General features: G+C 41.7%; 1 protein-coding gene across 1 annotated transcript in view; it reads left to right on the top strand.

Moving 5' to 3' along the window:
• Window positions 1-14425, top strand: part of tmeff2a (transmembrane protein with EGF-like and two follistatin-like domains 2a) — a 102607-nt gene that overhangs the window by 48579 nt on the left and 39603 nt on the right. Inside the window, exon 4 of the mRNA XM_044019408.1 lies at window positions 3998-4024. Within this exon, the coding sequence (XP_043875343.1) occupies window positions 3998-4024 (27 nt within the window). The remainder of the gene's footprint in view (window positions 1-3997; window positions 4025-14425) is intronic.

Raw genomic sequence — 14425 nt, 5'->3', positions numbered from 1 at the left:
CCTGCCAACATTAAACCAATTATTTGCAGTACAAGGTACAAAAGTGTGTGTGTGTGTGTGTGTGTGTGTGTGTGTGTGCATGCATGCATAAACACTGACCATGTCAGGATACGTACTACTGAAGGAGACCAAAACCTGGTCCTAATATGGAAGAATCTCATTTCTGAAGATCTGGTTGAGTTTAGGGTTAACATTTAAATTGTGGTTAAGTTAAGAGTAGGGTTAGGGATTAACTACAGATTTGGTGATTAGGCAAAGTTGGACCCTCTAAATTGACCATAGGCGTGTGTGTGAGTGTGTGTGTAGTGCAGTATACTGTATAGCTTGTGGTGTCGGCAGCACATTGAGCTCAATAAAAGACTTTTCCCGTTCCTCTCCTTCAGGGTTGAGTCATTATAGTTAAGGTTTGGATATTAACATATTTATTCATTAAAAGTATGGATTTATACATATAGCTCTGTCTCCTATCATTTGCCTGGAAAATACATGAGCTGCTCGCTTTGGAAAAGAAAATTTAAACCTACACAAGCACTTTGAAAATCGCCCTTTGGTCGCTGCCGCCGGCTGCAGTTACCCCAAAACTCAAGTTAATTAAGTTCTGTTTATCAAGGTGCAGTGCACCAAAATGTGCCCGCCGTGCATACGGGACACAATAAAGCATAACAGAGAAGTGCTTCCCCTGCATGTGTTGGACGGCATTAACACAAAATGGACTGCATCAAAAATGTACATGTACACCGGTCTGCCGTAGAGTGGAGACCTCGTGCATGTATTATGTATGTAAGCATGTATTATATATACAAATCTGGTGTCTAAGATCACGATACGGTGGATGACAAAAAGTGCAATTTCATTTTCAACTTCTCCCGGATCACATCGCTAACATTTTCCTTTTTCCCTCTAAACGTTTGTACTGAAGCAAAATCAGTCAGCCTCACTCTTGTTCTCTTCAGTACTATTCCCATAATAAAACAACGCGGCCCTTTTATTTGGCTGACAGGAGGGTAAAAAAGAAGATCTTCCTTGGCATTTTGTATATCTTCTCCTTCTGGTCTCTTCCTCCTCAAACCTCTGCCCTTGCACACATAAGAAAAGTGTTTTGTTTTATTATTCTTATTGATCTCCTATGAATCCCTCTGACTTCAGCCTAAACCCTTGAGTGAAGCTTTTTGCATGAAACGCTGCACATTCAGTGTCCAACATGTCCCAAAGTCACGACAACTCTGCGGGCGTTAAAAGAAGAAATGACAGTAGAGGGCAGCTTCTCGGAAAACAGAGTTCATTGATTAGAATTTGTTGTTTTTTTTGCTTTACTTTGGGTTATTAGTTACCTTAGCAACAAGTATTCCATCTGGGCATCCTTACTGGAGCACACTATAGTCAGTGCAAATATTTACTTAAACACAATATAGTGAATTTGACCCTTCCTTTTTTATACACCAGTATTGATCACACACAGCATTTATCTGCACTCGAAGTCGAATATTTGTTTTCTTACATTAAAGATGCACTGCATTGATGGACTCGCGCATACGCTTTGCTTTAACTCATGACAGTAGACAGGTCTGATGCTTGGTGGGGGTTAGCGAGAGTTGCTAATGTCGTTGTTGGTTGCACTTTTTACCAACAGCAAACTTGAAGATCAGCCTTGTCTGAGGTCTAAGTTTGTGCTGGGTAGTGTTAATCAGACAACCTCTTATTTGTATTATTATTTATTATTATATATATATATATATATATATATATATATATATATATATACACATATATGTATATATGTATATATATATATATACACATATATGTATATATATAATAATAAATAATAATACAAATAAGAGGTTGTCTGATAAACACTACCCATCGTTGTTGTTTACTCTGTTAGGGTTATTAGTTACCTTGGCAACAAGTGCTCCTTCTGTGCATCCTTACTGAAACAACATGAACACATGACATCAGTGATGTTTTCAGCGTAAACATGACACACGTTTGTTTAAGGACTTTATATATTCTAAACATTTCTTCTTTTTTTATGATATGACTCTAATCTTTAATGATATGATATGACTCTAATCTTTAAATACAGTTATCTTTAAATACAGACACATACATTGGCTACTTTTTGGGCATTGCTTAACATGTGGGGCGCGGCCCATCAGTGGGCCTGGTAGGTATTGCAGGTGGGCTTTAAACTGTTAGGATACATAAGGATTCTCAAAATGTTACACATTTTTATAATATGAAAAAAATGTGAGTACCATTTTTATTTAGAATATCATTTTTTTTAAATAAAAAATATTTTAATATATTTTTTTATAATATAAAAAAATGTGAGTACCATTTTCAAATATGAAGATGATGTTGAATAACTTTATTCATTAACAGTAGAGAAAATACAGCATTTGAATTCCAGTGTTTGTTGTGGGAGAATTCTTTTTCGTGGCCTCGGTCTCTGAAAGCTCTGGTCCAGGGTTTTTCTTCTTTATTTTTTGACAGGGATTCTATTGGCTTAGATTTTACAGTGGTTTTCTTTAGATGCTGCCAGCTTCACAGCGGCGGTCCCCAAACATAATCTTGTTGAAAAGGGTTTGGGAAAGTGACCATGAGGCTTTTGTTGTTGTAAAACCACAGATCAGTTTCTTACAGTAGGTCAATCCTCTTGCATTTTAAGGCAGCTGCACGCTCTCTCACATTACCTCGTGAATCAATCTCCCAACAAGGTTAGATTCACTTTACATTTTATTGCTGGTGCTTCACATTAATTGATTACAGAATATTTGATGACTGTATAAAGTAGAATTCTCCTGTTTGTGTTGTAATGATGGGTTTGACGTCATTTATTGCACATTATGTGGCTTCTTGATTAGACCAGGTGAACTTTGTCTACACGTCAGTCTTTTTTTACAAACTTGCCAGGCTGAGAATTATTACATGTCGCCATGGTTACTAAATTGGGCTATTAAACAGCGTTTGGATAAATGGTGAGTTATCAAGTGTATTCTAATTTGTGGAAAAAGTAAGAAAGAAAATATTCCATCCACTGATAAGCTAGTGTTATATATAAGATATTATTATTCAGTGCCCATTAAAAAAAAAATCTGTCAAGCAAAAGAAAATGAAAATAACACAAACGTATGAAGCTTTCATCCTGGGGTTGTCGCCCCCCCACTGATTCTATTGATATTGGACTGCTGTCTTTGAGCACTGTCCCGTCTGACCATCTGCTGCCCCGTCTGACCTTAATAAACCATTGTACTGCAGACATGTTTTTTTGTCCCAGGGTAAATGTGTTTTATTGAACCAAAGCTTATGTCATGAAAGTATCAATATCAGGACAGCTTGCCGCTCTGACTCTTATTTGTTTGCGATGCTCCCGATAGTGTGTGTGTGTGTGTGTGTGCACCTCTTAAGCCTCCTCACTTGAGTATTCCTGCGGAGCTGAGCTATTATAACCACATGCTCCTCCGAGATCCTGCATGATCTCTGGCCCCGTGCATTTTAAGGAGATCATTTTATCCCACGGCTCAGGTTACACGGAGGGCTGTTCTTCAGAGTGCTCATCACTATCCCTTTCGCTGCCATATTGTTGCACAATTCGGTAAAGCTCCATGTGCACGAGGGAGCTTTACGTAGCATCGGCGGAAAAGACGCCGAGAGGTGGATGAGGCGAGAACGCGCTGAAAACCGGAAAAAGAACATTCCCACCGCCTCACTGTGGAAAGGTCCACTGCTTGGGGTGTTATCTTCAATGTACAGTTACACAGTGGGAAAGACGCATGAAGCTTACGGCCTCAGTGCGTCCTCTCTTTCTCTGTTAATCGCTCTCTTCTTTCTCTTTAAATCTGAGAAGACCTCTCGTCTCACACCCATTCCTCCAGGCCCGAGACGCACATGTCACGTGTGCAGATGTGCACTTACTCAGCTGATGTCTGTGACTGCGTGATCATTTGTCTAATAACTGCATTTCTTTTTCTCCCCCACTCTCTCTTTTGTGCAGATGCTGGATCAGGATCAGGAGATGACGGTAAGATTACTCACTGCCACCCCCCACACTGCTCTCTCATTACATTCTCTGTGTGCATATTCCTGTCCCCTGCAAATAAGTTCTTCGTCTGCTTTGCACAGCGAGACAAACATAATATGTGAAGTGTTATTTTTGAAGGTTAAAATAAGTTTTGCAGCCCTAAATTCTCAGGCTATGCAGTCGTGCGGCAAAGCTCAGTAACAGAAATGCCACAGCACAAGAGAACGGACCCAAACTGTACAATAAAGTATAACCTTCTCAACGGGAGCATTTATTTCAGTACCGTTATTTTAGGCAACAGGAGTTTTAATATTTAAGTCAGGCCATTTTCAGACAGCTTGAGTCGCGAGATGAGGTTTTCTCGCGGTACTTCTCGCACGGAAAAACACCGCATGTGTTGTAAACACAACAAACGGAGCAGTATTGCTACCGACCAGAGGAAACAGGAGCACGCTGCGCTTGCCAAGGATTCTTTGTGTGATGCTGTGGTGTCAACACGGGATGTTTTATTCTGAAAAGTAATGCAGAACTGCTGAATTCTGCTGAATTTAAGCTTAGCGGTTTGCAGGAGGGACGCTTTCATGAGAATTTCCAGAACTTTACAGCCCCTGTGTCTGAGCTGTATTGCAGTTATGCCGTGTTATCACACCCACTGTGTCGTTATCTGTTTATTCACCTTTGTTCCTGCCTTTTAGTGACGATTGGAGATAATCTCATCACTCACTGTTGTTGGTTCCGTGGTCGGGCTTGTTTGGCTCGGTGGCTCCTGTGGCGCCATCAGCTGCTGAAGCTGAAATGTCAGCTGTGCCTCTGCATTAGTATCTCCAGCGTGTGTCTTGACTTCATGATTATTTCTGCTCGGCTTTTTTTCCATGTGTGTTTCCTCAGCTTGAGGATGTGGTTAGCGCTGCTGCCTTGCAGCACAAAGACCCAGGTTCAGGACCCGTTCGGAACGAGGGCCTCCCTGTGTGCGTGGGTTTTCTTCAGGTCCTTCGGTTTCCTCCCACAGTCTAAAAACACGCGGGGGTTAATTGGACGCTCTAAATTGCCCCGTAGGCGCGAGCGATTGCTCATCTGTGTGTTGACCAGCCTCCTGTCTGGCGTGCACGTGGCCTTTTGCCCCGTGTCAGCTGGGATTGGCTCAGCGACCTGCGACCCTCATGTGGAGGATAAATCAGTGTCTTAAAGAAACTTTAGTCCGCCTCATATAGCCGATCACAGAAGGACAACGATCGGATTATTTTTGAAAACAATGTATGAGTTAGAGTTCTATTATGCTGGCTGCGCTTTGATTTCCTCCCTGTGTACTTCATGGGAAACGAGCAGTGACCTAGCAACAGCGTGCGATGACAGTTGCTGTTTAAAAAGCCCATAATGACACAGCCTTCCACTCAGTGCAGAGCAGCTCATGTCACAGTTGTTTGCCGCTTTACTCCACAAAGAAGCCGTCACGTGCCGCGTCGCGCATGATCACAGTGTTTGTGAATTCTTTTTGTCGTTTTTTTTATTTGCACCAGCTCAGCCTGTCGACATGTGAAACATTAATATGCACTAAAATAAAAAAAAAATCCAATATAAAAACAGCGGTGTTATTCTTCCAGTTGTGTTCTAAGCTCTGTAATATCAACTGCAGTACACATTTTCCGCAAGTTTATTAATTTAGTCAAAAATGCATGCATGGCGGCTGCAGGGGGAGTTTGGGAAAGAGTCGTTCCTCACAGCAAATACAGCGGATGATAATGCAGCTCCGAGAAATAATTGGAATAATAAAATAAACGCTGTGATGGATTTTCTGTCCAAGCCATTTTCACGTCTCTTCGAGCTTCTTTACATAACGTCGTTGAATTCACAGCCTGGAAGGCAGGAAATTATTGTTCTGTTTTTTTTGGTTTTTTTCTCTTTTGTATTCTCCTTTTTTTTTTTTTGCAATTCGGCGACGCCCAGAGAAGATGCGAGTTTAGGAGGAGAGGCGATAAATGTGTGAGGGTTTATTTTTAATAAGATGATGGAAGGAAAAAAAGCTGTGGGCTATGAGTGACTTTTTTATGAATAGCTTTGCTGAGTAACTAATCATGTAAAACCTCCAGTTGATTAATAATGTGTCAGTCAACTGAGACTCTAATTTGTTGCCTAATTGGTTAACAAGACGCAGCTATAACGTCGCCACAGACGGGACACAGTCGGTCGTGGAGTTGCTGTCAGTTTGTTTGTTTTTGAGCGTGTTCTCCATGTACACGCATCCGTCTGCTCTGTCTGTCCGTCCTGCCGTGTTTACCCATACGGTCCCTTCATTAAGTCTCATGCATGGCGCTTCTCCAAGCATATATGAGAGAAAGATTGGAAAAAGAGATTAGTTGTGTGTGTGTGTGTGTGGCAGACAGACAGACGGATGAATGAGCGGAAATGAAAGCGGTGCTAGGTCAACAAAAGGGACAGAGAGAGAGAGAGAGAGGGTGGTCAAAGAGAATGGCCTGAGGAAAGTGGCTAAATAGATAACGTAAAGGAGGAGGGGACGCGGCGATAAGAGGAGGAAGAAAATAATACATACATTTTCACATATGTCGTCTGAATGCAATATTCAGAGCAGTTTCACATTCCTCGCGCTTATCTGAAGGCACAGCCGGCAAAGACGTTCATATGAGGATCTTGTGCCAGAATTTCGGAGAAAATTTGCAATTAATCATAGTTCACAAACAGAAAAACATTAGAGTAAACATGGGGCTTTTGTGGCCCCATGGGATTTGTGGCTGCTGGACTCTCGCCTGTTCACAGTTGGTGGTCAGTCTTTTCATTTTCCATGTCAACATCATTACAATAAACAGACAGAAACAGAGCTTCTTTGTGTCCGTGTATGCGCCTGGATTTGACCCTTTACTCGCCCCCAGTCATGGATGAAGTCATTCCTTTTTTTCTTTTCTTTTTTTCCCCCCTCCTTAATGAAAATGTCTGATTTCTGTGTGCTTTGTGTCGTCTGCTGGTGAGAAGGAAGAGCTTTTCGGTTTTCAGCAAACACCTGACGCTGTTTCTGTTGAAACGTAATCATTACTGTAGTTTCTTTTAAATCATTGATGGCAACCATTGCATTAAGATAGCAAAGCTTTACAGGGGCCTGTAGTAAAGACACAGGTCTCTGTGATAAACTCGTGGATAGTAAACCATGTAAAACTTTTTTATTTTTTAAAATAAAGCTATAATAGGACAGATCAGAGTGTTTAAAATACTGATGTTTGGAGCTCCTCTCATCATACGAGTGTGGACAGAAGCACTCATTATACACGCAACAGATGACCCGAAGCACTTGCTCTATCTCTGCTGACACATTTATTTGTTTTGTTTTTTTTGCAGTATAGGTCGTTATTACCAGGTCTGGAGTAGCAATCATTCCATTGAAAGCACTAGAGATAGAGATGAGACCCAGAGCAGATACAGCAGCAGTCTTAATTTCAAAACATACTACCAACTGTACTTTTAAGCTATTATATATACATAACTAGAGCTAAGAATTGTGTCCGTCCAATTCCATTTTGCCATTCAGCCTGATTTCTTTCTTTCTTTCTTTCTATATTTTGTCACCGCTGTAACGAAGCTGCAGGTGCGAGGCACCAATAAAGACTTAGGCGATTTCCTTTAGTGGCGGCTGAACGGTGATATCCGGCATGCATCAGGCAACGTGAGGGTGAGGAGTTTAGTATCATTTCACGTCTGAGAATGGTCCAGTATCCACTCAAAGCCAGTTAAAGCGGGGGGTTTTTCCCCCCCCCCCATGAATGATGGCGCACAATGACCACCAATCTTCTGACACCTCTCGGTGGCTCAAAGTAGAGCCTTGAGAGCTCTCCTTATTCTGCGACTGTCAGAGAAATATAAAACAACCTGATCATTCAAGAGGAAAAGAGACAATTATGGGAAAAACAGCTCGGGGGCAGAAAGGGTATTTGTGCGAGTATGGGAGTGAGAGGGCAAGGGCAAGAGGAGGAGGAGGGACACAAGCATCCGCTATAAAGATAGAATCATTGCAGAGGTCAGAATAGATGGAGTGATGCAGAAGAGAAGGAGGGGCGGGCCTGGCAGAGGTGGAAGGAAGAGAGCGGCTGGAGTTTTATGAGCAGGGGAGAAGGTTAAAGAAAGTGGTTGTAAAAGGCGAGTTGGACTCCTATTGAGGAAACCTGCAGTGTAGAGCCAGCCCGGTAAAAATCAAATGTATTTTAATGGCCAAGGATAAATCTACACGCATAAAACCTGGGTCAGCTGGGTACTTGCCAGTTTCATTGGCTGCATAGTGTGTGTGTGTGTGTGTGTGTGTGTGTGTGTGTGTGGTTGGTTCCAGTTTGGCCTCAAAGCCGTTCTTGTGAGGACATTTTTCATATTTTATTTTTATGTGATTCATTTCTACAATAATAATAGTTTTTCAACTTATTTCCTTATTTACCTTTCACTGAGTGATATTGCAGCCCGAGAGTCACAGGGGGGGACATGTGGCTGGCACTTTTGCCTTACAGCACGAAGGTTGCTGGTTCGTAAACCTGGCCCAGGCCTTTTCTTGCATGTTCTCCCCCGTGTGTTTGTGGGTTTTCTCTGGGTTTCTCTGGATGAGTGTGTGATTGGACGGTTGTTTGTCTCTATATATTCAAATCAAATGTGCACAGCTGGGACACACAAACAAGAGCGTCCTCAAACTGACACACACTGTAAAGTCTGTCCTGAAGCGATGAAGTTTAAGCTCCCGTATCAATATTGTTCATTTATACTTGTGTGTTTGTCTTCACAGTTACAGACAGTTCAGTGTGTGTGTGTGTGTGTGTGTGTGTGAACCAGCTGTGATGTGAGTGTGTGTTTGTGCGCTTCATCTGATAAGCGAGAACACAAGTGAGTGTGTGTGCAGTGAGATGCTCGGTCACGTGGTCCCTTTTAGTCAGAATCGGACATTTTGTCAAAATCTAATTCTGCCGTGGAAGAAATTGAATTGCACTCACGTGGAAGGACAAAGGGCGAACGCGGCCTGAGATGTCATGCATACTCTCGTGCTGTGAACACTAGATGTAAACAAAGATGACAAATATTACACTGCGCATCTAAAATTAAAAATAAAGCTGCAGAGGTATATTTAGCCAATGTTTCAGCATGAAGTCGCAAAAGGGGTGGGCAAAGCAGAGAGTCGCCCCGGGGGGCCCCCGAGCTGAGAAAGGCCCACTGATAACGACTGAATCCACAATGACATCTTTGTGTAAAAAAAACCTTAATTTCCATGAGCGTGCAGGAGACGTTAGATAAGACAAAATAGTCATTTGAAAACAAGTTAGTGAGGTTGTGTTATGTTGAATAAAGGGTTTGGTTGTCAGTTCATCAATAGACTAACTTCTTTCTATCCTGCTCATGCACAAATGCCACTATAATATGCTATCACCTTGACTTTGAGGATATTTAATAGAACCCAACATGTGTGTGGGGGCTCCTAAATCCCTCAATCCTCAATGTGTCCTTGACTTAATGTAAAGTTTCCCGTTTATCGTTTTTCATCATCAAAATAACACATGAAACAATTCATATCTTTAACTTCTTAAACTTGCATTAAAATGTATAATCGTTGATGCATTTATATTTTCATTCTGCTCTATGCTCCAATTTCTCCAAATCTTTCAACCTTCATCACCAGATCTGTTATATTGAATCCATCATAATGAATGTAAAATGTAATAACCTTGATCATTCTTGTGTTTTTAAATGCACCAAAATGAATGTGTGCTTTCTGAAAAATCCGTAGACCTATAAAGAACCTTGTAGGACACGAGACGGGGACGCAGCAGGACACTCCTGTCTCAAATCCCGCGTCAGGCTGTGTGGGCTCTGTGGGCTCTGTGGGCTGCCGGCATTCAAGTGACCTAATTTCACTGCAGTTTGGAAGGGTAACTCTTATCTAAATGAAGTGCTCTGTCAAGGTCAAAATGGTGTCCCGTGACTTATCAGAGCCATTTTTCTCTTTGAATGGGAAGAAATGAGTCCATTACGAGTCTCGGGCAGCAGGGAGAGAGGGCGAGGGAGCCTCGAGACGGTCTGCGGTCTAATTACCAGTATTTATGGGGCATTCTTCAAAGTGTCTCTCTCAGTCTCTCCAACTACCTGATTTCCTTTGTGTGTGTGTGTGTGTCTCTAATTATTTCCTGATCTGTGTTTAGTCTGAGACTTTTTATGGAGCATATTAAAACCACATGTTGGTGATCATGGTGTTACATTTGCGTTTGTATATTCATGCACATGACTCGCCGCGTGCCGCTGTCTCCACTCTTTATTGTGCCTGTAGTTTTTCTGAATGACTAAATGAAAAGATAAACACTGCACTTGGCTTAATTGAAATACAATAGCATGATTGGGGTAATTAATCTAATGATCAGAGCCACAACACTATGGATTTGCAAGCACTTCATTAATTTGAATTAACTGCAAGGCCCCACTATAGTACAATTATGAATTTATTTCAATTGATCCCCCTTGTCCGGTAGGAAGCAATGACAAAATAAAAATCACAATGTGAAGTCGGAACACACATTTTTAGGAAAGTAGCCAAAACAGTGTCTTTCTGACAGTTATTTGATTTTGCGATGTAATATTTTGAAAAGTGATGGACTGTTGTCACATGACAAAACACCAACAACCCCATATTGTACTGCAGGGTTTAGCGCTGAAAGATATGAATCATCATAATAATCACGGATAAATTCACAATATGACACAATTAACTGCATTTATTATTTTTCTTGTCTCTTCAGACATTGTGATTCATCATATTCACCATAAAAATTATACCACTTTTTCGTGCCCCATACCGATATCACAAATTGATGCCGATATTAGTCCAATTTTAGACCATTTATGAACGTATGAAGTTGTTAACAACACATTTGTGACATAATACTCTGTGTGACATCATTCTCCAAGATTGTACATTTGTATCCGTCCGATATCCGATCCAGTGATTTCGACCAGTATTACATAACATTTAGAATGATGAGGAAACAGAATATGTTGTGCTCTGATGATGCTTTCCTTATGTGAGTCTTTAGTATATAGGAAGTGGATGTTAAAGCACATGAACACGGGTATTTATATAAAGATATTGCTTCATAGAATAGAATAGAGAATTGTGTTTCACTGCTGTAAATAGCAGCCTGACCTGTGGTTCCCCTGGTGAGTGTTCCATGCATCCATTCATCCATCCATGCCTCTGCAGCCTCCACAATGACAAACTGCTGCCCCAGTCACACTGCTATTGCCATGGTAACCAAGTTAGAGGTTTGGGGAAGTGAGTAATCTAATCTTCCCACTTTGTAGCATAACGATAAGGCGCACCACCGCCAGCCCGCCTGTGTGCGTGTGTGTGTGTGCGTGCGTGCGTGCGTGTGTGTGTGTTCCCTATTTGGTCAGTCTAACTGCAGGTCTTACACACACACACACACACACACACATGCACAGAGACCCTATCTAGCCAATATGTTCCAACCTAATAGACAGGTGAAAGCCGAAGGGCAGATAGGCCTCCGACCTCGTTAAAAAGCTTGACCCTGACTGAAGCAGACATTCATGAAGAGACTTCCCGTACAGGAATATTTCTGTAAACACGCACGTTTTTTGGGGTTCTGACACATTTGTGCTATTTTAGGAAGCATTTTCTTGACGAATGAGGCCATAAATGACACTGTCTTTCATTATTATCCCATTCATTCATGAGTCATTACAACATGCACTCGCCCCTTTAACGAATCATATCAGAACATGTTCATTTCAGGCACCATTTGTCACAGGATTCAGAATTAAAGGTCCAACATTGTTCAAACACGTCGCCCAGGAAATGTGCGTTACACAACTCTGAATTCTAAATTTAACTGCATCTAATTTTCTTGAGAGGCTAATGCATGAAATGCTGCATTCACCTCTGCATTCATAGAGTTTGTGTCCTCGTATCTGCCCTCAGGCGTGATCTTGCTCTGACCTTAAGCCTTAATTGACTAACCTTAATTTTTTCAAATCAGTTAAAACTGATTGTATATGTAATGGAGGTTAAATTCATCTCTTCAGTCTTGCTTTCACAATGTCATTATCCTCTCGGACACTGTGACAAGGTTGTCACAGACTTGATTTATGTCAAAAACAAGTGTAATAGTTAATATAAAAGGAGAAAAAGTTGCTTAGTATTACATAATACCACAACTGCAGCCTCTTTATGACCAAACGGGAGCTTCTGTCATAAACACAATCCTTAAACTTAGAGCATCAATTGTAGTAATTATTGTGGGGTTATTTTACTCTTTCATTGAATGGGATCTCCCCTTAAGTTGTTGGAACGATGTAGTTCTATTTTTGGTTTGCCAATAATCGACTGAAATTGTCATGGTGGTTATTCTGATCAAAATAATTAGCATTTGATATTTGCAAACATAATTTTAAAACCAAATTGGTTGTGTGCCCAAATGTGGACATTTTCTCCATTTACGATTAACCAATAATGGGAATTCACCAAAATCTTTAAAATTAACAAAATTAATTTAATCCCATCTGTACATGAGAGAAGTAAACGTGTGTTATTCTAAGTGAAGCTCACCTGGCTGATGCCAGACTGCGTCTCAGAGTCATTTGAGATTTGAGAGTATGAGTCTGGAACGGGTGTAGCCGCCTCCCACTTTCAAGACCAACTGACGTAGATCAAAATTGGTTCTCTTTTTGTTTTGTCTTTTTAGGACATTTCGAAAAAGAAAAAGGCCAAAACGGCGTCTGTAACCTTCATACATATTATGTGTTTATGTGCCAATCATTCGTTTTGTATTTCATGGAATGAATCATTAAGTCTGCACAGATGGTGAAATAAAGACTCTCACTGACACAATATAGAGAGGGACTGTTGACCACAGTCACCATCTGCAAGAACAGATCTATGTCACGGTCACGTCGAGAACATGTCACGCCAGAGCCTATATGAGGAAGTCTTGTCCGGTTCTTTTTTTGGCACAGGAACAACATCAGAATATTTGACTGAGAGGGATAAGATCTGAAAATGAGACGGATCTCTTTATCGCTGAAACCCCCGTGTTCAGTCTCTAAACTCTGCTGCCATCACTTTTCCATCCTCTCTCCATGGGAACGTGTGTGTGTGTGTGTATACATACAAAACTATCTTTGTGGGGACATTTTTGAAAGGACTTTTTCAGGGTTAACACCTGGATTTAGGGTTAATGTAAGGGCGAGGGAATGCATTAGGTCTATGAGTATGCACGAGCTCTTGTGCAGCAGCAGCAGCTTATTTGAATGAGATGAGTCGGGGTGGGGCCGCAGCAGCAGCAGCAGCAGCAGCAGCAGCAGCAGCGGCGGCAGTGAGGTCCAGGGGCAGCGTACGTGGTCACAGATATCAGTAGAGACGGTTGAAAAGTAGGACGGAGGCTGACGAGAATAGCAGGGTCACCTTAGGGACAGCCCTCGCTCTCCCCTGTGTCAGGGATTTTATTGTCATGCATTTTTTTTGTTGAGGGAGGGATGGATGGTCAGATATTGGGATAGAGAGGAGGGAGAGGACTGGACTTTATTCCTGTCATGACGGGGTTTCACTCAGATTAAGGGAAAGAACAGGGAATCAAGTGTTCACTTTACAAAATGAATCTGAGCTGTGTGTGCGCGCATGACAGAGAGAGGGAGCGGCTGCTTTTACGGGATTTTAAAAGTCTGCTGCAGTGATTCCCAAAGTGAAGGTGATGCATGTGCTTCCAAAATGAACCAAACTCAACTTAACCCTTCATTACATTACATTACAGTACATTACATTACATTACATTACATTACATGTCATTTAGCAGACGCTTTTATCCAAAGCGACTTACAAAAGTGCATTTAAACATTTGGGTACAACTAAGAGCTAGAAGTAAGTAAGAGCTTCAAGTAGATCAAACTATGAAGTGCTAGTCATAAGTGCGATGTACAAGTTTTTTTTCTCGTCGTCTTAGTCAAGGTAGAGTCGGAAGAAATGTGTTTTTAGTCGGCGTCGGAAGATGTGGAGGCTTTCAGCTGTCCGGATGTCGATGGGGAGATCGTTCCACCATTTGGGAGCGAGGACAGTGAACAGTCTCGAGTTCTGCGAGTGCCTCTGCGATCCTCTCAGTGAGGGGGCAGCGAGCCGGTTTGCCGATGCAGAGCGGAGTGGGCGGGCTGGGGTGTAGGTTTTGATCATGTCCTGGATGTAGGCTGGACCGGATCCGTTTGTAGCATGGAACGCAAGCACTGGAGTCTTGAAGCGGATGCGAGCAGCTACAGGAAGCCAGTGAAGGGAGCAGAGGAGCGGTGTAGTGTGGACACCCAAGTCGCAAAATGTCTGACTGGACTTTTTTTTTGCTTATTCTAACCCTAAAAAGAAGAGAAAAATGT

This window comes from Solea senegalensis, linkage group LG2 (assembly GCF_019176455.1).
Source record: "Solea senegalensis isolate Sse05_10M linkage group LG2, IFAPA_SoseM_1, whole genome shotgun sequence".
NCBI classification, from domain to species: domain Eukaryota; kingdom Metazoa; phylum Chordata; class Actinopteri; order Pleuronectiformes; family Soleidae; genus Solea; species Solea senegalensis.
This window is presented reverse-complemented; position numbering and strand designations above follow the sequence as displayed.